The sequence below is a fragment of the Sarcophilus harrisii genome, chromosome 2 (assembly GCF_902635505.1).
Source record: "Sarcophilus harrisii chromosome 2, mSarHar1.11, whole genome shotgun sequence".
NCBI classification, from domain to species: Eukaryota; Metazoa; Chordata; class Mammalia; order Dasyuromorphia; family Dasyuridae; genus Sarcophilus; species Sarcophilus harrisii.
In genome coordinates, this window is record NC_045427.1 from 58802952 (window position 1) to 58830562 (window position 27611).

A 27611-nucleotide genomic window follows, 5' to 3' on the forward strand; every position below is an offset into this window, starting at 1 on the left:
CAAACTAAGTTCTATGAGACTATCAATTAATCAATCACAGTTTGTTAACCACCTACTATGTTTCAAGTCTAACATTCATTTAAAGGTCTCTTCTAACTTGTACAAACATTTTTGCACGTGAGGATCTTTTTCCCTCTTTTATGATCTCTTTAGGATATAAACCCAGTAGTGTCACTGGTGGATTAAAGAATGTGCACCATTTTATGGCCCTTTGGGCATAGTTCTAAATGGTTCTCGAATGGTTGGATTATTTCACAATTCCACCAACAATGTATTAGTGTTCCAGTTTCCCACATCCCTTCCAACATTCATCTTTATTTTTTTTTCTGTCATCTTAGCCAGTCTGAGAAGTGTGTAGGGGCACCTCAGAATTATCATAATTTGCATTTCTCTTATCAATAGTGATTTCAAGCATTTTTCTCAGATGACTATAAATGGCTTTAATTTCTTCATCTGTTCATATCCTTTGACCATTTATCAATTGGGAAATTGAAAGACCCCTTCCAACTCCTAAGAGTCTATGCTGTATGCCTGCAAGATTCTTGTCAGAGTCCTCCTTAATAGGCTGCTCCTTCAACTGGAAGATGGTTGTTTACCTGAGAGCCAGGTGGTTTCAGAAAGGACTAAGGAAAGGCTGATATGGTGTTTGCTGCCCAATGACTCTAGGAGAAATTCCAGGAGAAGATTAAATCCTATTTGGATCTTCAGCCCATCTCTACCCAAGGCTGCCCTGAATGGGGCATGAAATCATACAGGTGACCCTTCTGTTCTACTTGTCCATAGTGTACAATTCAGAGCCTTCGCACTGATTATTTTTTGATCCACATAGAACCCAGTGAGGCAGGTAGTGGAGACAGTTTATAGATTAGCCAATTACTCAGTTGGTCAACAAATTTGCATACAAAGCACTTTATGGGGATATATAGAAAGGAAAACATGGTCTCTGCTCTCAAAGAATGTACATTTTAACTGGGAAGCAACATGTAAATCATGATGCATGTATGGTATATAGATGTGGGTTTATATATGTATATAATATGTGTTTATATACACACATACACACACACACACACATATATACATGGAAAGAAAGGAGAGACACACAGAGAAAGAGAGACAGAGAGAGAGATAGAGAGAGGAGGGAGAGAGAAGAAAAAGGAGAGGGAAAGGGAGGAGAAAAGGGAGAGGGAGAGGAGAGAGAGAAGAAAGAGAAGAAAAGGAGAGAGAGGAGGAGGAGAAGGAAAGGAGAGAAAGAGAGTAGAGAGGAAAGAGAGAGACAGAGAGAGGGGAATGAGAGAGAGAAAGAGACAGAGACATACACACACACACACACAGAGAGAGAGAGAGAGAGAGAGAGAGAGAGATGGAAGGGAGAAAGAGAGAAAAGGAGAGAAAGAGAAGAGGAGAGGTAAAGGAGAGAGAAAGAGAAAGAAAGAGAAGAAGAGAAGAGAAAGAGGGGGAGGAGAGAGATATACAGAGATACAGAGAAGGAAAGGAGAAGGAGAGAAAGAGAGAGATAGGAGAAGGAGGGAGAGAGGGAGAGAAAGAAGGAAAAGGAGTAGAGGAGGAAGAGAGAGAAAGGAGAGAGAAGGATAGGAGTGAAAGAGAGAGAGATGGAGAGGAAGGAGATGGAAAGGGGAAGAGAGAAAAAGAGAGAGGAAGAAGATGAAAGTAATTTGAGAAAAGAATGATATCTAGCATTTATATAATGCTTTAAAGTTTGCAAAATATTTTGCAAATATCATCTGATTTTATCCTTATAATAAATCTGAGAGGTAGGTGCTATTAATTTTATTTTACAGATGAAGAAACCAAGACAGATTACAGTAAAGTGGCTTGCTGAAGGTTACAGAGTTGGTGAATGTCTGAGGCTAGATTTGAACTTGGGTTTATTCTAACTCCAGAACCAGTGCTCTACCTACTGAGCCACCAAATTGTCTCTACAAGGCACTATCACTTTGGGGGGGGGGAGTTCTACCAAAAAAAGTCTTCTACAAAGATGAGATTTAAGCTGAATCTTAAAGGATGTTGGGAAAACTAAAAGGCACAAGTGTAGAAGCAGACTACTTTAAGTATGGGGGCGTCTTTTGCAAGTGGAAAGGCAAGGAGAAGGGTGATAGTAATAATAATAATATATAATATTATATATATATATATAATATATTATATAATAATAATAATTAACAAAAATAATACTAGTACTACAAAATAGCAATAGTTAGCATTTATAAAGCACCTATTATGCCAGATGTTGCCTTAAGTGCTTTACAAATATTATCTCATTTACTGTGTTTCTAGGAATTGCAAGTAAGCCATTATATATGGATCCTAGACTGTGTGAAGGGTAATAAAATATAAGCAAGGTAGAAAGGAGCCAGGGGATGAAGACTTTAAATAAAAGCCAAACAAAAGATTTTATATTTTATCCCAGAGGTAACAGGGAGCTACTGAAGCTCACTGAGCAAGGGACTGACATGGTCAGATATGTACTTTAAAAATATCATTTCGTCAGATGACTGGTCCATGGTTTGAGTGAGGAGAGACTTGAGGTAGGGAAGCCAGTTAGAAGGCCATTGCAGTAATCCAGACACCCCAGAATGAAGGTATTTCTGAATATTGAGAAGGGGGCATTTAAGTGATATCATGAAGGTACAAATGATAAGAACTGACAATAGATTTGATATGGGGGTGAATGTGAGGGAGGAGCTGAGGATGGACAGTGTATCTGGAAGGATGGTGATGTCCTAGACAGTAACAGGGAATTTGGGGGAGAAGGATAATGAATTCTGTTTTGGGAATGTTGAATTCAAGATGCCTCTGGACCATCCAATTCAATCCAAAGGACCCTTTAATGTATATGAAGTTAAAATGACTTGTCCACGGTCCCAAGTAAGTAAGTAAATAGCAGAGCTGAGGCCTTTTGGTTTCTTGTCAGGTGTTCTTTCCATTGTAATACAAAAGTTTCCTTTCCCCTCCTTCCTTCCTGCCCTCCCTGGGCATTCACTATTCAATTAATTTAATTCTTTGGCAAACCCCATGATGTCTTTAATAAAAACACCAACATTCTTCCCAAAGCATCCAAGCCAGGGCCTGACTAGACAGGGAAGCCCCCATATCAAGCAGTCCAGAGTTTGGGAGGCACTAGGCTTGGGGAGGGGGTGAAGGAGACTTACTGGAGCAGGTGATTTTGATGGACATGTAGTCTCGACTACAGTCCTTCTTGTAGTGACAGCGTAGCCAGTTCAGCAGGCACAGCCCGTTGTCACACTGCAGCTCCTCCTTCTTACACGGAAGGATGCTCTGCTCATCTGAAGGACAGAGAGACAAAAACAGTGGCTTTGAATCCCTCTGCTTAACTGAAAAATCACAGAACATCAGAATGGCGGTCATAGAATATCAGAGCTGGCTGGTTGTGAGGGATGATCCAGTACCAGCTCCTGGTCACATATCAGACTTAGACCTTGATTTTGTTCCAACTCCCAGTCTAGCTCACTGCTTTGCACCATGCCGGCTCCTTCTGAACCCTGTATCCCTCATCTGGTACAATCCAGTGCCGTGACTCCCTCAGACTGAGTTCCAAGAGATTTGTGACTCAATCACATCACTCTATCTCTTCTTTCTCTGCTTCACCATTAGCTACCCTCCATTCTAGAAACACTCTTTCCTCATCTCAGCCTTTTAGTTTTCCCAGCTTTCTTGCAATATTCAACTCAAATCCTACCTCAATAGGAGAAAGAGATCCTTCTTGGTCTTCTCCAAGCTGGCAGTATCTTCCCCGTCTCCTTGGAAAGGGAACTTTGGTTTGGGCATAGGAATAAGCCAGCTATGAATTTTTTGCTGAATAAGGTCTGGGCTCCAACAACATGTTGGCCAAATTTACAGAATATGATCTGGTTACTACGTAGATGTTAAATCTAGTCATGACTAATCCCATGATGATAAATACCCCAGCCTTTTCTCCCTCCCTTCCTCCCTTCTTTTTTTCCCCTTTCTCCTTCCTTTCCATTTTCTCTTCCTTCCTCTTTCTTCCTTTCTCCTTCCCTCCCTCCCTCTCCTTCCCACCTTCTCTCTGTTTCTCTCTCTCTCTTTCTCACACACACACACACACACACACACACACACACACACACAAACTCATACTCACACACTCACAATGAGCTCTTTAAGCCATAGCAAATTTTCATTTGGACAACTAATGTTTCATTTGGATGAAACATATTTTAGGACTTTTTTAGACAAGCTCTATGGTTTCATTAACATAGATAATGCCTCATTTGCATTTACCAATGAATACATGCTCTAAAATTATGGTCTTAGAGGGATATTTAGGGCATTAATAAAAGGTCAAGTGACTTGTCCAGGATGACATGACTGGTATATGTCACAGATGGAACATATATGTCACAGGTAGAACATGAAGTCAGGATGTCTTGGTTCAGTGGCTTTTTCTCTGTCTACTCTATCATGCTCAAATATCTTAGGATAATGAACATTTTGGGGCATTTACTATGTATTGGGCACTACATGAAGATATATGAAATAAGCCCTTGTTTTGAGAATTTTACAGTACAGTTGGGAAGTAAGCTGTATACAAATAATTAGGAGGTAAATTACAGGTTGATGAGTACACAAGAGGGGTACCAATAGTATTAAGATGTCCCCAGGGATCAATCACCAAGCTGATCACTAGAAAAAAGCCTTCAGACTAAAGATTTTGAATCACATGAGGACTGGTTAGCTTGAAAAGGCTACAAACAAAGACTGAAGTGGAAGGAGAGTTGGTACATGACTTTTTGATCTAAAAACATTCTCAAGGACTTTGGAATCAATTGTGTGACCTGGAAGATTCTGGGAAAGGACCACCCAACATGATGATGATATAGTAACAGAATTTAGATTAGATGATCTTTGGATTTCTTTTTAGCACTGAGATTTTATGATTCTGTGATTTCTTGGTGCATTAAAAAAACAACAACAAAACTTTTCTCCTTCTGGTGTGAAGAGGTTGGGGCAACTCATTTGTAAAAGCAGAGAACAGAATTTCAAAACATTTTAATAATCTGCCCACATTCTGTAATCCTACTGTTGAAAGATCTGAGTCAATTCTTCCTGGTATGTTCTGAAGCAGTGTGTGAATGTGTAAAATAGAATGCAATTTGGTGATTATTTCCGGGAGTGTGGTCACTTGTACATCACCACCAAGTGAACTGCAGTTGATGAAAATGCTGATTTAATCTGTATGCTAAGGACTTAATTAACAATCAGTCATGTTTACTGGAGGTAAAAGCTGTCTTGCCAAGGAAAAACAGACTTCCCTACTTCAGGGCACACAGATCTCTTTCAGATACTAGGGGTGGTGAGTCACAGTGCGAACAATGCCAGCCTCTGGGATTGACCTCATTCATTCGTTCATTTATTCATTCATTCTTGTACATGTGTATGTTTGTGTATGTATGTGTGTGTGTGTGTGTGGGTGTTAGGAAAAAAAAAGGTGCTTGAGTTTTTGAAACACCTCAGTTGTCTTGAGGATACTCTTCAGATACTGAGTCATCAAGATACTATTAAATCACATTCACAACATCTTTTGTTCACAAAGTTCCCTAATGTCAGAAATCAAAGGGACTTTTAGACTTAGAAGTTCATGGAGGATGTTAGGAACCATAATGGGAGGTCCATTGGACTGTGTGAAGAATCAGGGGCTTTAGTTTTTCCTCACAATCTGGCGTATCTTTCACTTCCACTGCTGATGGAAAATAGCTGCTTAGAGTTTGTTCAAGTTCTACATATCTGTCACTAACTCCATTCACTGAGCCATGAGTGAATGAACCATGGTCTCTTAGCTCAGCTTTTCTCATTTTGCTGCCGAAGTACAGGAGGATAGTACTTCCATCCTTTTCTCTGACTCATCCCTAATTGGATTTCCTAACAAGGGGAATTCAGCGTGCAGTACTTTGAGCTATTAAGTGGTTCTGTTATATACACGAAAAGTCTGCCTCATTTCCCTCTCATTTCCCTGTTCATCAGCATTCCCACTCTAGGGGACTCTTAGAAATGCAGATCTAAGAAGGTATCATGCTAATTAAACCATCAAAGGCCCCCCTTCCCTTCTTAACTGAAGTAAATTGGGGGGTGGGAAGAGGAAGAAGTGACGCAGGAGAATTTTATGACTGAGCAGGGCCCAACTTTTTCACACTGGGTACCGAGGGGATGATTTATAATGGATGCTCCATGATCATCCTAGAGGAGAAAGATTTATCCTGATCAGGATATTTAGACTTGATGCTTCCATTACAGGTACTCAAAAAATGTTGTTATTTAGCTGTGTCTAGCTTTATGCACCCCCAAAGACTTTTTTGTCTATGGAGTTTTCTGGCAAAGATACTGGAATGATTTGCCATTTCCTTCTCCATGTGTCCCCATTTTATAGATGAGGAACTGAGGGAAATAGAGAGTAAGTGCTTTGTCCAGGGTCACATAGCTATGACTGAAGTCAGATTTGACCTGAGATTTTCCTGACTCCAGGCCCAGTAGCTGGTTATTTATATTCAGTAGAGTTTTAAATGAGTTTGCTAGTTCTTTTCCCTGCAAATCTCTCTTCAACTGAAGGGTCATGGTTCTTGCCTCATTTAAATCCAATTCATGAACATACCAAGGTATCACTATCGTGATGTTTCTGATCTTCTTTGAAAATGAAGGATGAACAATAGCAATCACCATGCCCCAAAATTCCATCACTAGCAATGTATTTCTTGGAATATGGAAGCAGAAGTCAGACTAAGGGCTAGAAGTAAGAAGGAGGAAAAATTCTTCAAAATTGAAAGGATTATAGCAGGCTTATTTCAGAAAGGTCTGGAGAGACTTGCACAAACTGATGCTAAATGAAGTGAGTAGAACCAAGAGAACATGGTACACAGCAACAAGATTATGTGATGATCAATTCTGAGGGACATGACTCTTCAAAAACAAGGTAATTCAGGCCAATTCCAATAGACTTGTGAAGGAGAGAGCCATCTGCATCCAAAGAGAGGACTATGGGGACTGAATGTGGATCACAACAAAGTATTTTTATCTTTTTTGTAATTGTTTGCTTGCTTTTTGTTTTCTTTCTCATTTTTTCCCTTTTTGATCTGATTTTTTTGTGCAGCATGATAAATGTGGAGACATGTATAGAAGAATTGCACATTTTTAATACATTGGATTACTTGCTGTCTAAGGGAGGGATAGGGGAAAGGGAGAAAAATTTGGAACACAAGTTTTTGCAAGGTTGAATGTTGAAAACTATCTTTGGATACATTTTGAAAAAAATTATTTTTTAATTTTATTTTTAACTTAATTTAATTTAAATTAGAGGGATGCAACAATGAAATGATCTGTGTTGGTAAGGTGTAAGATTTCTGTTACTGAAAATTTGTAAGGAGAGGGGAGGACTCAATGGGAAAGCTGCAAGAGGGGATAAATGCTTTAACTAGATAACCAGTTAGATGCTTTTTAACCCTGGGATTCTTAGATTTCTTAAATTCCTTTTTAAAATACACATACTTCTGAGAAGGGCAACAAATTAAGCCATTAAAATCTTGGTTTTAAGAACTTCCCATAAATGCTAATGATGGGGTGATTAAGACCCAGAAAAAGGTGGGCTAGAGGAAAGGGAACTGACAGGATCATCTTGACCCCATAGTTAATAGCATCTATAAAAGGTTCTCTCTTTCCCCTTGTTAATCATGACTTTATTAGGAATTTTGCCTGTCTCATGGCATCATAATAAAGCTTTGTGCTCTATGAAGGGATTTGAATCTGTGAATTCATTATGCAAGACTGTGAATTCTCAACTTCTTGAACCTCATCACTAGAGCTGAAAGGGACCTTATATGAGATAACATGTGTGAAGTGCTTCATAACACTTGTTGTTATTCAATCATTGCTGACTTTTTGTGTGACCCATGTGCTCTATCCACTGCACCTAACTGCCTACTAGACCTTAAGCTTTACCAAAATTTATCCACTAGGAACTTACATTCCTAAGAGACCTACATTCTCTAAGAGAACTGGGCTTCTTACCCACTTAACATATGAAAGTAGACTGAAATCATTTTGCCTCTAAAACGTCTAATCATTTGTGTGACCCAATAAAACTATGTGGATTCTAGGGGGAAGCAGTACTTATATACTAGCTATTATCATTATTATTTTAATTTATGTAAGAACTAGAATTTAACCTTTTGGTCTAAAGAAATCTCTGTCCAATGGGAGTCTTGTCCTTTGGATCTTGGTAAAGACATCCAGATACCAACCTGGCTTGCATCTCTTCATTTCCTGATGTAATTTTCCTTCCTGCATATGGGATATATGTTTAGACCCCAGAATTAATTGGTCTTGCCCTCAGTGTGGAAAAGTCATCTGGAAAAATCACTTAAAATTGTCTGCCTCAGTTTCCTCATCTATACAACAGGAATCATAAGGGCACTTATTTCCCAGGATCATTGGAGAATCAGAGGAGATACACTATATAAAGTGCTTTGCAAACTTTAAATCATGATATATTTGCTATCATCATTCCCTCCCTAGTACTTGGGAACTATTTCACAACTCCTAAGAAATCCAAGACTAGCCTTCAGTCTGGAAAACAAAGCTTCTTGGCAAGAAGAGAATTTTTAATAGTGGAACATGGGGCCACATTAAATAAATGGTGCTCAGCAAGAGAAAATGGATCACTATTGGAGAGGTCCCAGAGAAGGCACTAGAATTTAATCTCATTTCCTATGTGGATGCTAAGCTTTTCTTTATCATCTCAAATAGAGGTTGAAGACTCAATAGATTTAAGAAAAAAAAAAACAAGGAAGAAAAAGAAATCTATAAAATATAGCTAGACCCTTTGGGAAAAGAACTGTTATCTTGGGTACCATCTCCACCATGAAACTTCCTTCCTTACTAAGCACCTAGCTGTTGATATATAAATGAAGGCTATGAAAATTTCTAGGACTCACACCTTACCTAATGGGCTATATAATAATAAAGGAATGGGGATATGGTGGCAGGAATGATGAATTTAGAGACCACCTGAGTTTGTGTCTCAGTCCTGAGTCTGTAGGCCCAGTTTTGACATCCATCAAGTGAGAAGGCCAGACCAGATGCCCTTTCATCTCTAGATGCTGTGACTGAGAATAGGATGTAGTTTTAAAGACCCACAGATGGAAACTGGCAAACTGATAGATAGGATCTGCCCTCAGCCAGAACAAAAATAATTATAGCTTACAGTTACATAGTGCCCTACAGTTATGAAGCACTTTATGCACATTATCTCATTTGATATTCACATCAATAAAAGTAGCATTTAGTGTGCTTTAATATTTGCAAAGCACTTTATAAATATTGTTTTATCCTTACAATAGCCCTGAGAGGTAGGTGCTGCTATTTTTTCCATTTTACAGATGAAGAAACTGAGCAGACAGAAGTTAAGTGGTTTGCTCAGGAATTGCTATCAGAGGCAGGCTTTAATTTCTGGTTTTCCTGATTTCAGGCCCAATGCTCTATCTGTTGCTAAATCTAACTGCTACAAGCCTGGAAAAGACTTCTGACAGATAGTATAATTCTCATTTTACAGATAAGGAAAATGAGGCTAAAAGGAAGGATGTGACTTGCTTAAGATGATGAGATATAATATAATTCAGGTTCTCTGATTCAAAGTCTTGTGAATGGTGCCATAAAAAAGTGATGAAAAAATAAAAAAAAAACTTTTTGTTAAAAACCAGTGAGTTAAAAAATAATTGAGTAAATAAAAGTCTCACTCTTTTTAACTTAATGAAAGATTTCTTGAATTAATGTCATTGTTTTCTCCCTTACCATCTGTTGACTCAGTAAAGTTGTTTTTTAAAATTAGCTTAATTGTCTATGAAATTGCTGTGTTTGCACTCAATAAAAAACTTTAAAGAAATGATCTTAGTTGTTTTAAAAATCTTGATTTTCCTTTACATGGGCAACAGAGTGTTCAAGGTTTGCCCTTTTTTTAGTGCCTTTCATAAGTGCCATGTGAGATGCAAGGATAAATATTACACAGTCCCTGGCCTTTGAGAAATTGTTATCTTGCTGAGAAGAATGATGTCAATGATGAGCCAAAAGGACACTGTAATACTAATGACAGCTACCCAAAGGAAGATGATGTTTATGGCAAAGAACCTTGGGCCAAACATAGTGAACGATGCTGGTACTAGGTTGTTTAAACTAAATCACATGTCCTTTCTTCTTTTAACAAAGGCCAATAATAAAAATTACAATTACATGTCCTGGCAGGCACAATCGATTGTGAATTTGGATGACTCTCATAATGACTGCATAATTCTTGGAATTTATTCTGTTGTGTATGTCCCATTGGTAGACTTTTTTTTTTAAACTGTGAACTCCTGAAGGGCAAAGACAGCTTTGGGTTTCTCTTTGTATTCCCACCATTTTGTTTCTTGTTCTAGCATTTCACTAGAGACAAGGTATAATGAATCATTGTTGAATTAAACAGAATGGGATAGTGGAAAGAACATTGGTATATGAGTCTGGGATGAAGCCCTGGGGAACTGGATTCAAGTTTCAGTGTGTGTGACTAGCTGTGTGACTAGACAAGTCACTTCTCCTCCATGAAGCTTAATAAAATGCAATGGGAGGAGGTTGGATTAGATGCTCTTTGATGTCTCTGCAGTTCTCAGAGCCTATAATTCCAATTCTTGTGTGTCAATTTATAGATGGGCTGGTTTTTGCCCAGTGACAATAGACTAAGACACATACAAATGAACTTCTTTTTCCTTTTTGGTGATCTGTATGCTTGGCTATAGCCACTGTTGTTGTTATTTAGTCATTATTCAGTTGGATCTGACTCTTTATGGTGACATTTGGGGTTTTCTTGGCAGAGACACTGGAGTGGTTTGCCATTTCCTTCTCTAGGTCATTTTATAGATGAGAAAAGTGAGGCAGACAGGGTTAAGCATCTTGCCCAGGGTTATACAGCTAATAAGTGTCTGAGGCTGGATTTGAACTCAGGAAGATGAGCCCTGACTCCAGATCTGGCACTCTAGTACTATGGCATCATCAAACTGCCCCTAAATACTGGGAGCAATCCATATCACCAAGTTTCATATTCTCACTCATGGAATGAGCCCTAGAAATTTCCCCAATTTTTATTTCATATTATTGGTAGAAAGTAGAAAGTAGAAAGGAAGGCTTCATGTACCTGAGTCACATCTTAAAGTGAGGGAAACATCCTGGAATACAAAGGAAGGAGCATCATTCCCAGATAGTCTGCCCTGATGGTTTTTGAAATGTGATCCAGTTCTAGGGGAACTAAGGCTTTCTCAGAGTCCAAAAGTCAAAAACTATTTTCATAATAATACTAAGCTGTTTTCATCTCTAACATGTTTATATTGATAGGTAAAACCCACATCAACAAAAGCTTCTTGGGCCGTTTGTGATAATTTTTAAGTGCTAAAGGCAGCCCTGAGGCTAGAAAGTGTAAGAATTGCTGGACTACATAAATCCTTAAGAAAGGAGCATAAACTTAAACCAGGAAGGAACCTTAAAAGCCATCTTATCTATTACTTCTCATTTTAAAGATGAGGAAATTGAGACACTAGAATAGCGAATGAGTTACCTAAAGTCACACAGGTGAGGGGGCAAAGCCAAGAATCAAACTCAAGTTCTTTGACCAAAATTCAATGCTCTTTCCACCATACTATAAGACTTCCCAGAATAGGGTGGGATGGAAAAGAATGAGGAGTCCAGTCTACTTAGAACTTAGAATGTAGGAAAGGAAAGGAAAGGATGGGGAACAAGACTGGCAAGATTCTTCAACACCATGCAGAGAATGTTTGTGTCTTCCTTCTACCTCATCAAGAGCACTGAACGTTAGTAGGGGAAGTGCCTTAGGTGACTATACCTCTAGAGGCATCCAATTAAATATTTTCATATGGTAGATGACAATTCAAATTTCTCCCATTATCCCTAATGATTTTTGTTTCTAAACGCTGTGTCAAACAGTAGACATAAAACCCTTAATTAGTTCACAATTAATTAACTCCTTTGAGAAAAAGAGAAACGAGGAATGAAGATTATATAAGAAGGAGTGATACGCCTGGGGGAAGGAAAAGACAAACATGTGTACACATGCATGAATGCACTTTTCCTAAAAATCAGGATTCGAAAGGACCTCTCTGGGCCTCTGATTTAACCTGTACTTGGGCAAGACTTTTTACAATATCCCTTATGCGCTTCTACTTGAAGATCTCCATTACTGATGAGTCAATAAACATTCATTAAGCACCCACTATGTGCATTGGGATGAGTTGGGGGATGAAAAGCAAGACAAAAGATAGACTCTGCTTTCAAAATGCTTCATCTAATGGGAGAGAACCTGAGAATATCTAGGTGTAAACAAACTTTATACAGGATAAATTGGTAATGATCAACAGAAGGAAGGCATTAAGTTTAAGGGGAATTGGAAAAAGCTTCTTGTTGATGATGAGATTTTAGATGAGACCTGAAGAAAGCCAGGAAAATCAGGAATTATGGATGAGAGGAAGATCATTCTAGGTATGAGGGACAGTCGGTGAAAATGGCCAGACAAGGGAGATGGGTTATCTTGTTTGAGGAATAGTGAGGAGGCTAGTGTCACTGTATCAAAGAGTATGTTGAGGAGTATATAGTGTAAGGGGAGCAATGTTTAAAGTGCCAGGTCTGGAGTCAGAAAGATGTACTAGTTGTGTGACCCTGAGCAAATCACTTAGCCCTGTTTGCCTCAATTTCCTCATCTATAAAAAGAGCTAGAGGAGGAAAGGTTTGTCCATAGACAAACCACTCCAGCATTTCTGTCAAGAAAACCTCAAATGGGGTCATGATGAGTCAGACACAACTGGAAAATGACTGCACAACAGTAATCCCATTCATTCTATTAGTTCTTCCCTCTAGAACCAGGTAGAATAAGTCCATTACATCTTCCATTTAACTCAGCTTTGAAAAACCTGTGGATTGATTATCATGTCTTCGCTAACTCTCTTCTCCAGGCTTAATTTGCTCCTTGTTTCTTGAATAAATCTCCAAATTGTCCAGTCTCCAATCCTCTCCCCATTCTGTTTACCTCACCCTCCTTAGAGCAGTCTCTGGTTCATAAATGTCCTTCTTTAAATGTGTGCTTAAGATAGAACCCAACACAACAAATTCAGTCTGCCTTGGAAGGGGGACAGGGGAAAACTGCATTGATATTTCTCCCTGTATCTGGAAATTTGGCCTCTCTTAATGCAGCCTTGAATCTCTGACAGAAACTTGGAATTAGCCTTCTGGCATTTCCTGATTGAATCCAACCACAGTTATTAAGAATATTCAATATTGGAGTTTTTATTGGCTTAATCAAAACTAATAATAGCTGGCATTAATGGGGTGAAAGACTTAAGAGTCTGGAAGATCTAAATTCAAATCCAGATTTAGATACTTACTAGGTGGCTGATTCTGGGCAAGTCACTTAAACTCTCCCTGCTTCATTAACATCATTTGTAAGATAGGTTTAATAACAACATCTATCTTCTAGGGTTGTTGGGAGGATAAAATGATATTTTTATATAATGTTTTTTAAATCTTAAGTGATATATAAATGCATTACTACCATTACCACTACCACCATTTCTATTACTACTACTTCTGTTACTATCTGTGCTGCTGCTGCTACTTCTTCTACTAATATTATTACTGCTGCTGCTCTACTTCTCTTCTTCCTCTTCCCCCTTCCCCTCTTGCTACCACTACTACTACTACTGTTCATACTACTACTCTTACTGCTGCTGCTACTATTACTTCTACTACTACTGTTGCTGCTACTACCATCTGTGCTGCTGCTGCTACTTCTACTGATACTACTATTCTGATACTACAGTATTGCTACTGTTGCTACAACTATTACTACTTTTTCTACTACAATTGCTACTGCCGCTGCTGCTGCTGCTACTACTATTACTGCTACTGCTACTCTTCTACTACTATTGCTGCTGCTGCTACAAATACTACTACTACTACTGCTGCTGCTGCTACAAATACTACTACTACTACTATTATTTCTACTGTTACTACTACTGTTGCTGCTATTACTACTACTACTACTATTATTTTTGATTTTCAAAATGTTTAGTCCCTATTACCTTATTCAATCTTTTTAATAACCTATCAAGGTATGAATTATCACCTGCATTTTAGAGATGAGGAAACTAAGGTGGAGAGAAATTAAATAATTTGACTGAAGATGCAGAGCTAAGAAGTGGGAGATACAAATCTTATGAGTCTAAATACAGTGCTCTTTCTACTCCACCACAGTGCCTAGAATTATGGAATTACTTGGGAATGTTTAGCTTGGAGAAGAGAAGCTTTTGATGGTGTCTATGTTCTAATATTTAAATGTCAGGAAGGCTATCATAGAGAAGAAGGATTCAATTTGTTATCTTTCCAGTAGAATTTAAGCTCTTTGAGGGCAGGGGTTTATCTTTGTATTTCCAGTGCCTACCCCATGCCTGGCATATTATTAAACACTTAATAACTGTTCAGTGATTTGAATTGCTTGGTTCCTGGGAGCAGAGCTTAGATCTTTGGGTGGAAGTTGCCTAGAAGCAGATCTGTGTTGATATTAAGTGTAAACAGCCAATGACAGCTCAGTCCTCAGAACATACTCAGATTTGCCCTTCCTAGCCAGCAGGCATGTCTGCCTGGTTCCATTTCTACAAGTAGAACTTTGGAGAGCCAGTTTTGGTTAAGAGTAATTGAAGGGTTGGTAGAATATTATGACAAAAAGTCTTTTAATTGGCAGGAACTGAGAGAAATAATGACTCAGGAGGGCTGAGTTCAGATACAAAAGTGGCCACTGATCTTTTGATTTTTTTTTCCTTCCTGGTAGTGACATAGAACTGCTGTGAGATGCCAGCAAGGGGGAAGGGTGGTTACCCTATCTCCCACTTGGTTGCTACATATCTGTGTTTCTTTTGTACTTATTTTCCTTCTTAATCTTAGGCAAATGAATATCCTGAGATGAAATTGTTCTGGCAGGAACCACATGAGTCTGATATGTCCTGAGATTCCATCAGAGTCATGTTCACAGAAACAATAGCAGCCAGAGATATAGGAAGTGTCTAAAGAGTCCTCACAGTGTTGTGGTGGCCTGGATTATCATGACCTTTAAGGGCAGAGAGAAGCATTGGCTAGGGACTCTAGAAATGTACTGAACCTCAGAGCCCAGTAGTAAGCTCCACTTAAGGAGAATTTCTTGAGGAAAATGGAGTTCTGAGGTCAGGAAGTAGCTCTTTGCTAGATGAAGTCTCTCTGTATTTACCTCTTGACTACTCTCTATGAATTAATATTTGTAAAGCACTTTTAACAGTGCTTGGTACATAGTGTTTAATAAATACTTATTCCCTCTCCCTCCTATCTTCTCAATGACCTTAAATGTGTAAGGGTTGAATAGTCTTGTTTGGGAAGGTTGTTTTGTAACAATTGTTGTTTTTTTACTATTCCTTCTCAGTAAACTCCTTTTATAAAGGCTACTAGAGTTGAATTGGCTGATTGATAATAGGGAACATACTGGTGAGAGCTCAGGAACTATATTACCAGGGATCTCAATGCTTCAGGGTTAGTCCTAAAACCCTTCATGGAGTAGTAGTCAGCATCCTCTGGGGCCTCTGCCTGGTAATGTAAGTGACAGTTGGGGAAGTGTTCCAGAAGGGAAAACACATAAGGAAATTGACAATTAGGGCTGTCTAAAAATGGAAGGAGCTACCTTGTAGGTAATAAGTTCCTTATCATTGGAGGGTTTCAAGTAGAGGATTAGCATCTGTTGTAGAGGTGATTTCTGTACAGGTAGTTGTGGACTGGATTTTTTCTGGCATCCTTTTCAACTCTCAGATTGAGTAACAACTAGTACAATCCTTAAAAATGTTCACTTTAGTTTGAAAAAAAAGTTGACCTAATTTTGTTTCAGTGCAAAAAAATCCTTATTTTTTAACTAACATATAAAAAAATTAATACAGCCTGCATACTTATAAATTTTTTTAGCCATGCAGGCTACTGTTGTAAAAGTTAGGTGCTCCCAGGAATGTACTGGTAAATTTTTAATAAGTAGATATCTTGGGAAAAAAAGAAATGTTCATTTGAACTTTTAAGTTTACTCTGTGTTAAAATTTTCCCTGTCACTCTCTTAAATTGAGATAATCAACAAAACAATTTTTAGCATTTGTTGATTTTGAGACATTTGCCAATTTCCTAGGTATAAATGTTTGCACTGAACTTTTAACAATTGATTCTCCTCAGGGCACAAGCATATACTTGGATGCTCTTGAATAGCAAGATTCCTAAAGCCCTTCAGCTCTAATATTCTCTGTTGTAAGTTTCCTTCCCCCCCTTTCTAATCTTCCATCATCATCCATGAAATCTCATTTAATTTGACTTGCTAAAAGAAACTGTAGCCATTCCAGTCTCTCAACACAATGTGGGATGGAAAGAATACTCGTAAATCAGTAAACATGGATTTGAGTTCCAACTTGGTTATTAGCTTAGACTGTGCAAATCCCAAGTCACTGACCCTTTTCAGACAAGACACTCCCCACTCCCCAACTTTTTCAAAGGATGAGTTTAAATTATATTCCCTTTAAGGTCTCTCTAGTGTTAATAGTCTGATTTCCATAGATGTAAACTATTTTCTTTAACTTCCCATCCTCATCACTTTTATTTGTGCTCTAAGAATCAGAGGCAAATTTTAAAAGGAGTGAATGGAATTTGGCTCTCTCCGATTTCCTAGCCTGCCCTCCCTGTAGCCAGATCACTCCTAAGGCTTTCCTGCTGATTGCCAGAACCACTGGAATTTCCCAACAGCCTTCAACATCATCTTTCCTTCCCTGGGGCTCCAGCTAAGCAAAAGCTCCCAGCCAAGTGCTGAGAGGCTATTATTGCCCAAGATGGAAATGTAGCATGGTTCAGTGGAAAGAGCTCTAGATTTAGAGCCAGAAGTTCTTGGTTCAAATTCTTTGTTATTAATTTATTCCAAAGAGTTACTTTTTCTCTCTGAGCCTCAGTTTCCTCACTTGATCAAAATGATTCCCAAAGTCCCTCCCAGTCCAAGATCTTATGATCCTAGGTGTTACTAGGTGTTAAGGGCATGGAAATGATCCAAAACATATTTGAAATGGAAAACCAATCCCAAAGCAATCATGAGGGAATAAGTGAGAAAAGGTCTGACTTCTAGCACATTTCTCCTCCCCACTCCTCCCCAATCTGTCTTTCAGCAGAAATTAGTTTGCTTCTACTTGCAATGGCTTTCTGGCTTACTAGAGCACTCCCAGAAAATATTCACAACCATACAGCTGAATGTATTTTACTGTAAGACAAGTCTTTGTAGTGAGGGGGAAAAAAAAGATTAGTTATAGACATCAGAATAATTGCTTTTTCCAATATATAAATGGAGATTTCAGAGACTCAGGAAAGAATGAAGGAAAAACCTAAGCATGTATGTGGGGGTAAGGATTAATAGTTTCCTAGTTTTAGAAGGAATCTTAGGAATTATTTGGCTCAACTCCTTTATAACGCTGATAAAGAAACTGACCAGCCATGGCAACATAGGGAGTAAGCAAATCCTGTTCTAATGAGTAATCAAAGGATATGGACAAATAGATCTCAAAAGCACTGCAAACTATTAACAATCATATGAAAAAGACTCCTTCAACTTATTACCAATAAGAGGAATACAAAGCTAAACAATGAAGAGATTTCATCTCACATTCCGTAAACTGACAAAGATGATAAAAGATGGGAATTGTCAATGTGGGCGGGGTTGTGAAAAGCTAGGAACACATGCTGGTGGAACTGTGGCTTTGTCTACTCATCCTGGAAAGCCTTCTGGATGTATGCTAAGAATGGCACTAAATAAAAAGTACACACAATAAGATCCAGGGAACTCATTGCTAGGTATGTATCCTAAGGAGATAAATGAGAAGAAAGGTCCAATAGGTTTATCAGGGCCCTTTCTATCACTGTAGACTTGTAAACAAAGCAGGTGTCCATGACTTGGGGGAATGGCTCAACAAATTGTGGTATACAAATATAAAAGATTATTACTTCACCATTAGAAGTGAAGAATAAAAGTAACACACAGGGATGTGGAAAGACTTAGATGAACTGATGAAATGTGAAGAAAGCAGAATCAGGAAAACAGTATACACAGTGACTACAGAAATGTGACTGGGAAGAACAATAACAACTAATGTCAAAATTGGACACTGTGATTATCATGACCAAGCTTGATCCCAAAGAGATATGAAAATATATCTTCTTCTGTCTTTATAGAGATGGGGAACTATAAAGGTAGAACATAGCATATACTGTCAGATTTGATTCATGTTTTGGTTAGTCTTGCTGAACCGCATTTTATCTTTCTTTTAAAAAATTCTTGATTACAAGGGATGGTCCGGGGATTCAGGATACATTAGGAAAATGAAGACAATGCAGAAAGACAACTTAGCACTTTTTTATTTTTTAAGCAGAGCTTGGGATTCAACTCCCCCCTTTTTTTTCTGACTTCAAATTCAATATTCTTTCTAATACACTGTATTCATTCTTGTGCATCAGGGGAGGGAACAGACAAAGAGACTTGCGAAGGACAGGGCTCTAGACAAGGTCCTTAATAACAGCTGATTTTTGTTTGGTTGCCAGATTTTAATAAATGACACATGTTGTTTTAAAAATTTTCCTCTCCCCTCTTTGCCTCTGCAATTAAGGTCCTTTCCTGTTATTTTCATACCAGCCCAAAGTCCTGTTTTTATACATCAGAACAAATTGCTTTTGATCTACAAATTTCTTTGGGGAAGGGGTGGGGAGGAGGGAGGTACTAGAATCAAAGGCTTACCAAGAAGAGACTGAGGTCCTGCTGCCTTCTAAAACCTGAGTGACAAGGCAGTCTCAGTCACTTCTGACTACCTGTTCTCACAAGCTACTGCTCTCTCTTGTTTTCTTACCTCCATTTTCCTTTTTCCAAATCTTCACCAATGACTTTGAAATCTGACTCAGACAGGACATTCAGGACAAGAAAGCGGGGTAAAACAGTGGATAGAATGCTGGTCTTGGAATCAAGAAAACCTGGGTTCAATTATCACCCAGACACACTAGCTATGTGACTCTGGGTAAGTGACTTGATAGTTCTGTGCCTTAATTTCCTCATCTGTAAAAAGGAAGGTTTTGTTTTATTTATTTTTCAAAATCTATGATCCAATGATTCCTCCAATATCAACTCAAAACACTGTTAATATGATCTACTCTTGGAACAAAGGGTCAAGTGACTGGGAACAAAGCTTAAATGAAAAGCCTGGAGACCACCAAGCTAAATGCACAGGAACCACTGACTAATCACTAGCTAAATGTTTCTTAAAGAGATTAGGAAAAAGCTGCCTAATTAGACAAAGAAAAGAGTTTTCTGGCCCCTGGGAGTTTGCCACCCACTAACCTACACCAGGAACATGCCCTGTTCTTGCACATAAAAGTCATCTGGATAAAATGCAGCCTATGTTAAGACTTCTTTTTCCACAATGATATTTTAAATATGAAAGAAGCACTTCTCTGTCTGGAAGAGGGATAGATAATAACAATCCACATGGATTCAGTTTACAGAGAAAATCATTATTTCAAAACAACAGTAGGAAGGTGGGACAACCATTATTTTTACATTTTACAGATGAAAAAATTGAGGTTTAGGAGTAAGTACTTTCCATTCTGGATGAAGTGAATAGTTAGGTGAAATAAAGAGAATCATAAAGCTGGAAGGTCCCTTAGTCACCATCTAGTCTAAAACCTTCATTTTTCAGATAAAGAAACTGAAACCCAGAGTCTTTCTCCAGGTGATCCAGGGACCACATGAGAGCAGTTACAGGAGCTCTTCCCACAAGCTTTTTGATTTCAAAGTCTAATTTGATTTCAAGTCTAATGCTTAGCCCATCATTTGGATTCTATAAACTTTATCATAGGATGAGGAGTGGAGGTGACGCAGTTACTTATGTTCCCATAAACTTTTCTCTAAATATTTTCCTACACAAACCCTTCTTCACCACTTGTATGCTTAGATTTGCTCAGGAATAGAGGATTACAAACCGGAGGGCCTTGAAAATGATGGCCAGGGCCTGGGAAATTAAACCTTACTCTTCTCCTGAATTCTGCTTTAGTTAACCAAGCTCCCTTAAATAAGCTGCCTTTGTAGCTCTTACAGCCAAGAATATTTCCTTCTTTCAAATAACAATTCACTCTCGGATCTGGATTAGTTTTGCTCCCTTTGTGGCTATGAGGTGGTGATTTCAGAGTGGGACAACAGTGGGGGAAAAAAGGTTCCAAAAGTTCTCTCCTTCTGTTCTAGCTCAATCCTCTACCTCTTAGAATCTTTCCAAGTGGGACCCCTAACTCCATTCAGGAAATGGATGCGAAGATTGGGGAAGGGAGAACAGGAGGAGAAGGAGGAATGGAAGAGCAAGTTGCAGAATTAAAACTTTCACCGACCTGAGACTGAGAGGGAGGGGATGCGTGGGTTGAGCTCTCCCCCTCACAATGTCAATGGGTTGGATTAGAAGAGATCTTTAAAGTCCCTTCCTTTACTAGAGCCTTTGATCCTAAGATTCAACCTACCCACCTCATTTCACACATGAGGAAACTGAGTCGAGAAGGAATGCTTCGCCCAAGGACTCCTTCCCTACTCCGTCCTTTAGCAGGGGCCACAACTCCCAGCCATAAAAGGGGAGGGTGTCAGTGTGTCCATCTGCCGGTTCCTTCGGCAGCTGTGACCCAGGACTCGGTGAGCGCAGGATGATGGGCAGAAGGGGGTGGGGGGAGGGTGAGGCTGGTGGTGGTGGGGGTGTTGCAGAGACCAGGGAAGGGACTGCGGGGAAGCGAGACGGAGCATTTTCCCTTCCCCCACCGTCCATCCCTCATTCTTGTCCTCTTCTCCTCCCCCTAACCACCGACCCCCTTTCCCCATCCTCCCGCAGTCCGCTTAGCGCGGCGCCCCCTTACCCGGGCACACACAGCCGGCCGCGGTCCTCTCCATGCGCCCTGAGCTCCTGAGCTACACCGCGGGGGGCGGAGAGGGGGCCAGGCGTCTCTCCTTCTCTCCCTTCTCGGCTGGGCTGGGCGGGGCTCAATGGGACTGGGCGGGGCAGGGCCCGGCCCCCGTGGGCTCAGGCTGGGGGAAGAAAGGCCGGGGAGGGCGGCCGGGAGCCAGTGGCGAGTCGAGTGAGAGCCGGGCTGGGGGCTGCCGCTCGCCTCCGCCTAAGAGCGCCCAGGGCGCATCTTGGCCAAGCGGGATGCTCGGTCCCCTGGGGCCGGGCCGGGGGTGGATCTGGGCGCGCTCCAATCCCTTGCAGTCCAGCCCATACCCCGGGGGACTGGGGGCGCCGGGAAGCCAGGGAATCCTGAGCCGCCTCCTTCAGGGCGAGCTCCGAGCTGGGCCGCTGGCCGTGGCGAGCGACGGCCGCCAGGATCGCTGGCCGCCGCCCATCGCCCCTTCTTTCCTTCTTTCCCCGGCCGGGTGTCTCGAGAAGTGCGATGCCCCCGCGCTTGCTCGGGCTCGGGCTTGGGTTGGAGCTCCGGCTCCGGCTCGGCTCCGAGGCTCCGGTGCGCTTGGCTGCTCCGCCCTGGCTGCGCCTACTCTGGGGCCGACTGCTTCACCCCGCGGGATGTGTCACATTTGAAAGAGTTCAGGGGAGAAGCGAGAGGGAGGGACACACACGCGCGCGCGCACACACACACTGTATACACACACTGTACACACACACAGACCTACACAAGCGGGGCTTAGGGGGGAGACAAGCAGACACGCGCCGAGAGAGCTAGACTAGGGGAGATAAGCACACACACATAAAGGGAGAGAAAGGAGAGACATGGACAGTTACAGATGTTAGAGAAGGGGAGAAAGGAGCCAGCCCTTCCACCAAGAGGCGGGGGAGGACAGACAGGTTGAGAAGAGGGGGGTTGGGAAGAGCCCGGGAGAAGACCGAAAGACGGGGTGGGGGCGGGGGAGGTGCCGCAGGATCTGCAGTAGCTTTGCCCAGGGAGTAAGGAAGGGCAGCTGGCTCCAGAAAACAAACTCAGTTGCTCCTCAAAAGAAGGATGGGGAGAAGGAAAGAGTAGTGAGGAATGGCGAGGGGGGAAAAGAGCGGGAGAAAGTGACCCTAGTGCCAAGGTCTCTTAATTAACTGATTGGGCTCCCGTGGCAGGGGTTTAGTTATATCTTTGCAGAATCACAGAATATCAGAGATGAAAGGATCTTAGAACCTGCAATGTGAAAGCCTAAAGGCATTTTCGGATAGAAATGTTAGAATAGGGAATCTTAGAACTGGAAGGGAGCTTTTTGTACCTTGGACTCTCGTGGCAGGCAGTCTGGTGAAGCTTGTGAACCCCTTTCTCAGAATGATTGTCAATTCTCATGTAAAGTACACAGGATTGCAAAGGAAAATACATTATATTGAAATAGTTATTAAAATATATTTTTTAAAAGTTCATGGACAGGTCTTCCCCACTTCCTCCTTAATCCAACCCTCTGAAAAGTTAAGTGACTTGCTTAAGATCACACATAGCCTATTCCTATAAATCCTATAAATTCCTTGAAATGCCAACCACTCTTCTTCCCTACTCTCCACATGCTTATCGTGTTTATCAAATTACAGAAGAAAGAGTGAAGGCAAGGCAGTGTAAAGCTTTGGCCTAAGATCTAAGCAGTCAGGTTTCTGGTGAAATTGCTGCCTTAAACCGGGGCAGGACGCTTGTGGAGGGAGGTAAGGGAGGAGAATAATAATGTGATAAGAGTATAGAGATGGCAGCTAAGAGTCGAAGGGGATAGAGCTTCAGGTGCCCACTCAGAAAAAAACGAGTTCAAATATGACTTCAGGCACTTGCAAGTTCTGGGACCATTTGCAAGTCAAAGTCACTTCACCCTATTTGCCTCAGTTTCCTTATGTGTAAAAAGTGACCTGGAGAAGGAAATGGTAAACCACTTCTTTGCTAAGAAAATTTCAAATGGGGTTTCAAAGACAGACAGGACTAAACAATAACAACAATATGAATTTTAAATAGGTTTGACACTCAATTTAGCCATTGCCCCTCTGTGACAGCGGGCAAATTTTTCCTTTCTTAGCTATTGTTTCCTATTTGTAAAATGAGATGATTCCCAAATCCCCTCCAAGTTATATAATATATATGATCAAATTCTCTGATCTGTCCTAATGATCTGATAGGGTGTTTATATGGCTGAGAAGAAGGTCTTAAGAAAATGGCATGCTTTGCAAAGGGACATAGATGCAGGGAGAAGGCAAGGATTGAGAGTTGTTTCTCTTACTTTTAACCCTAGCTACTCATCTGATACATGAGATCCTTTATCCTCAGAGGAATAGGGGAGGTAAAACTGATTGAATTAAATGTTACTACTCCAAGTCATTGTGGAGTACCTTATTGAGGGAGGGGGACTTTTACATCAAAAAAGATTGTTGAACAAGAGACATTCACAACATTCACTGCTCAACACCTTTCCCACTTCCTATCTGGAGACAGTAGCTTCCTTTCCTATGTCCACTCTGGAAATATGGAGAGTAATAAATAATAATAGCTATAATTTATATAGTACTTGAAGATCTTTAATAATATTTAATTTATTTAATAATAAAAACTAATATTTATGTTATAATTGTGTGCCAGGAACTGTGCTAAATGCTTAACAAATATGCTTTACAATCCTGGGAGGTAGATGTTATTATTTTTCTCATTTTACAGATGAGGACACTTGATTTACCCTGGGTCACAGTTGGTGTCTGAAGTAGAATTTGTTTTTGGGTCTTTCCAACTCTAAGCCCAGCCCTTCCATCTATTATATCAGCTAATGTAACACTCCACTGAAAGGAGTGAAGTTAACATCCAGTCAAGCCAATGATTGAAGCCGCTTGATTACTGAAGATTGAACTCAGATAGTCCAGTGAATTGACCATCCAGCAGAAATGCTGTGTCCTGGGAAGAACTCAGTGGTCAAGCAACATCACTGCCTTGGCTCAGCCTAGATGAGCTTGGCAACAAACAGTAACTGTGGAAGAGAACTTGTTTGTTCCCATCCAGTAGTCTCTGTTCAATAATAATCTTCACCATCGCTTTCAGCACCTTATACACACCAAGGTAATATGATATCCTTGTTATGATGCCATCATAGTGGGTTGGTACACAGACCTTAATTTTGTAAAATTCACCCTTATGAGCATTGGACAATTGATTTATTTGATGGGAGCTCAGAGAAGATGGTTTTTCAGCTTTATGACCCAGTTTCCTCTTGCATCATCTTGCTAAATAATGTCAAGAGTGTCCTATCCAAACCATCCAGCAGCAGGAATGTGAACCAGCATCACTGTCTAGATATCTGTTTGACCCCCAAACAAAGTGGTCTTTGCAGCTGAGGTACATTACTTTGTGAGAAGCAAGTCTAGCTTAGCCAATCATTTATCTAAGAAAGCATTCCCTGAGAGAAGCCATCACAGCTGTGTACCAGAAGCAACTTGTCTTTCACTGATGCTACACTCTACAGACAAGGTTGTATTGACCTTGAGGAGATAGAAAAGGCAGCAAGGCCCACTAATTCCAAAATTATTACTTGCTTTGGGCATATGTGTTCACTACATTTGTGCCTCACTTTGTATTTATTACAATTCTTTCCCTTGCTGACTCTGTATTTGTGTGTGTGTGTGTGTGTGTGTGTGTGTGTGTATGTGTGTGTGTGTGTTTGTGTGTGTGTGACAAAGATACAGCAAGACAGAGAGGAAGACAGAGACAGAGAAAATTAAGAGAGAGACATACAAAGACAGAAGGAGAGAGAGAGAGAGAAAGAGACAGAGACAGAGAATGGAGAGATACACAGAGACAAGACACACACACACACACACACACACAGAGAGAGAGAGAGAGAGAGAGAGAGAGAGAGAGAGAGAGAGAGAGAGAGAGAGAACACTGTGATTTGGAGGAAATGCTTGTAACTATTGTTGTTGTTAGGCCATTTGAGTAAATGCCTTTGCTAATGAACTGGCTAGTGACTTGTTAAGGAGAAAATGTTGAGGGGAAATCACACTAATGGGGGCTCATGAGTTAATACTAAGTAACCCACAATGTTACCTCTAGAACATTGAAAGATATCCCAAATATCAATGCCAGTGAAAGTTGGGAGAGAGAGCCTGGAAGGCAACTAGTATTATACACCCTCTCCCCTACATATATAATCTTCCCCTCCCATAATAAAGGAAAAATATTTAACTAAAATCAATAAAAAGTTAATGAGTGTGATAGTGTATATTATGTTCTACTTAGCCTCTATTTCTGAGAGCAAATGTTTTTTAGTATTTTTTTAAAATTTGCAGCTCTTATGTTCCTAGTTCTTTCTTTACTCTGCCTGCTTAGTTATTCCCCAATTGATGGGTATCTACTTTGTTTCCCGGTTTTTGGTTTGTTTTGAATCACTACAATCTATGTGAAGTGATATAAAGGGGAGAGACCTGGAGGAATATTTGAGAAATAGAGCCATGTTGGCAGAAAGGGCAAAATCATGCTGAAAAATAATAAACCCATCACAAAATCTAGTACCTCATAAAAGCTTGGGTTTTTATATTGGCTCTGCTATTTTCAAACTTTGTGACCCAGAGCAAATTTCTTCACTTCTTTGTCCCTCAGTCTCCTCATTGGTTGGACTAGATAATTTCTGAAATCTCTTTCAGCCCTAGATTCAATCAGTCATTTTTGTCTTTGTTTCCCCTTCACCTGACAAATAGTAGGGGGGATGGTGGTGAATAAATGTTAATCGCAAGTATTTATTAATTGCTTAATATATTTTACCCACTCTGCTGGGAACTGGGGATAAAATAATTTGTCATCAAAGAATTTATTTTCTGTCAAGAGAAGTTACACGTATATATTATATATCTCTATATATATCTTCTATCTTTTTACTTAATATATTTGCTCTGCGATATTTTCTCTAATCTAGTCTTACTCAAAGTTTGGGTTTCCAGAGGATGTTGAATATCTTGGTTTCTAAAGGCGACTTGTGAGTCTATACTCCCAACATTATACAGTTTATGAGCCCCCATGGTATATGTCTCATTAACAGTTAGGTAGTAAACATAATTAGCTCAAAGAAAAGACATTTATTATGAGGATAGAACAGTAGCAACAAAATATTCCTGCCATAAGCTTAGGGAGTGTTTTCCCACAAATACACATAATTTTCATAAGAAAAATGGACATTAATTTAAATTATAACTGTAGTATTGCACACATGGAGAGAATATGCGACCAATTCATGATTTTACAATCTCAGGACTTTGATGTTTCTTCTTTATGGATTGCTTATGAAACTCCCTCTTTGAGTGCAGCTTTTGGCTAGGCAGGTTATTCAACTCAGCTTACCCACCTCAGCTTTTGACTACTAGGACTAAGACTCTCTTGACTCCATTGCCAAATTTTTCCTACTTTGCCAGAGCTCACAGTATTCAAAGCTGTTTCTGACTTCAACTGACTACCTTTTTGCCTCTTTGGTGAATGCATGACCCTGTTCCCTGCTTCATGCTTAGAACTATGATTAGAACTTATTTAAGCTGAGAAACTCCAACTGCTGAATAGAGTGCATCACGTTGGATGAATAGCAACTATTCATTGGGTGAATAGAAATTCCTCTCCTTCCATTTGCTTTGCTCTGGTGTAGGCACAGGTGTCACACTTCACAACTGCCTATACATTTGCTCCAAATAGGATATTTTTCTTCTGGAGGGGGTGAGGGTGCTGCTGATTTCTTTTAAACTTTCAACTGATGCCAGGATTTAAATTCTGGGCATGTTGTCAATTTTTTGTTCATCTGATGGTCAGATTCTCTTTAATTTCATCAGATAAAGATGTTCACACTTTGTAAAAGAGAATACCAAGTGTTAACACCTTATTTAGGTATTAGTATTTCTCATCTATGATTATATCTGCTGATTGCATCAACTACACTTGAGTAAGGGAGTAGAAAATATCTAGCTTCCCTCTCTCTTATATATTACACATAAGGCATATCTCAGAGATATTATGGGTTTTATTCTAGACCACTGCAATAAAGCAAATGTTGCAATAAAGTGAATTACACAAAATTTTGGTTTCCCAGTGCGTATAAAAGTCATATTTATGTTATATTGTAGTCTATAAAATGTGCAATAGTATTATGTGTAAAAAACCTAATGTACATATCTTAATTAAAAACTATTTTATTGCTAAAAAAATTGCTAACCATTATCTGAGCTTTCAATGACTTGTAATCTTTTTGCTAGTGGAAAGGCTTGCCTCAATATTGATTGCTGCTTTTTGATTGGAGTAGTAGTTGCTAAAGGTTAGGGTAGTTGTGGCAATTTCTTAAAATGACAGTAATGAAGCTTGCCTTAACGACTGACTCTTCCTTTCACTTGAATTCTTCTAGGGTTACTTATAAGCCTTTGTAGGGTTATTAATTGCCCCATTTTCAATAAACACAATAAAGAGGAACTGAGAGAGAGAGAGAGAGAGAGAGAGAGAGAGAGAGAGAGACA

General features: G+C 39.8%; 1 protein-coding gene across 1 annotated transcript in view; it reads right to left on the bottom strand.

Moving 5' to 3' along the window:
- LOC100925140 (brain expressed associated with NEDD4 1) overlaps positions 1 to 21793 on the bottom strand; it is a 96242-nt gene extending 74449 nt beyond the window's left edge. Inside the window, exons 1-2 of the mRNA XM_031950331.1 lie at positions 21046 to 21793; positions 3174 to 3308 (exon numbers count right to left, since the gene is read on the bottom strand). Of these exons, the coding sequence (XP_031806191.1) occupies positions 3174 to 3308; positions 21046 to 21079 (169 nt within the window). The 5' untranslated portion in view covers positions 21080 to 21793. The remainder of the gene's footprint in view (positions 1 to 3173; positions 3309 to 21045) is intronic.
- Between the last annotated feature and the right edge of the window lie 5818 nt (positions 21794 to 27611).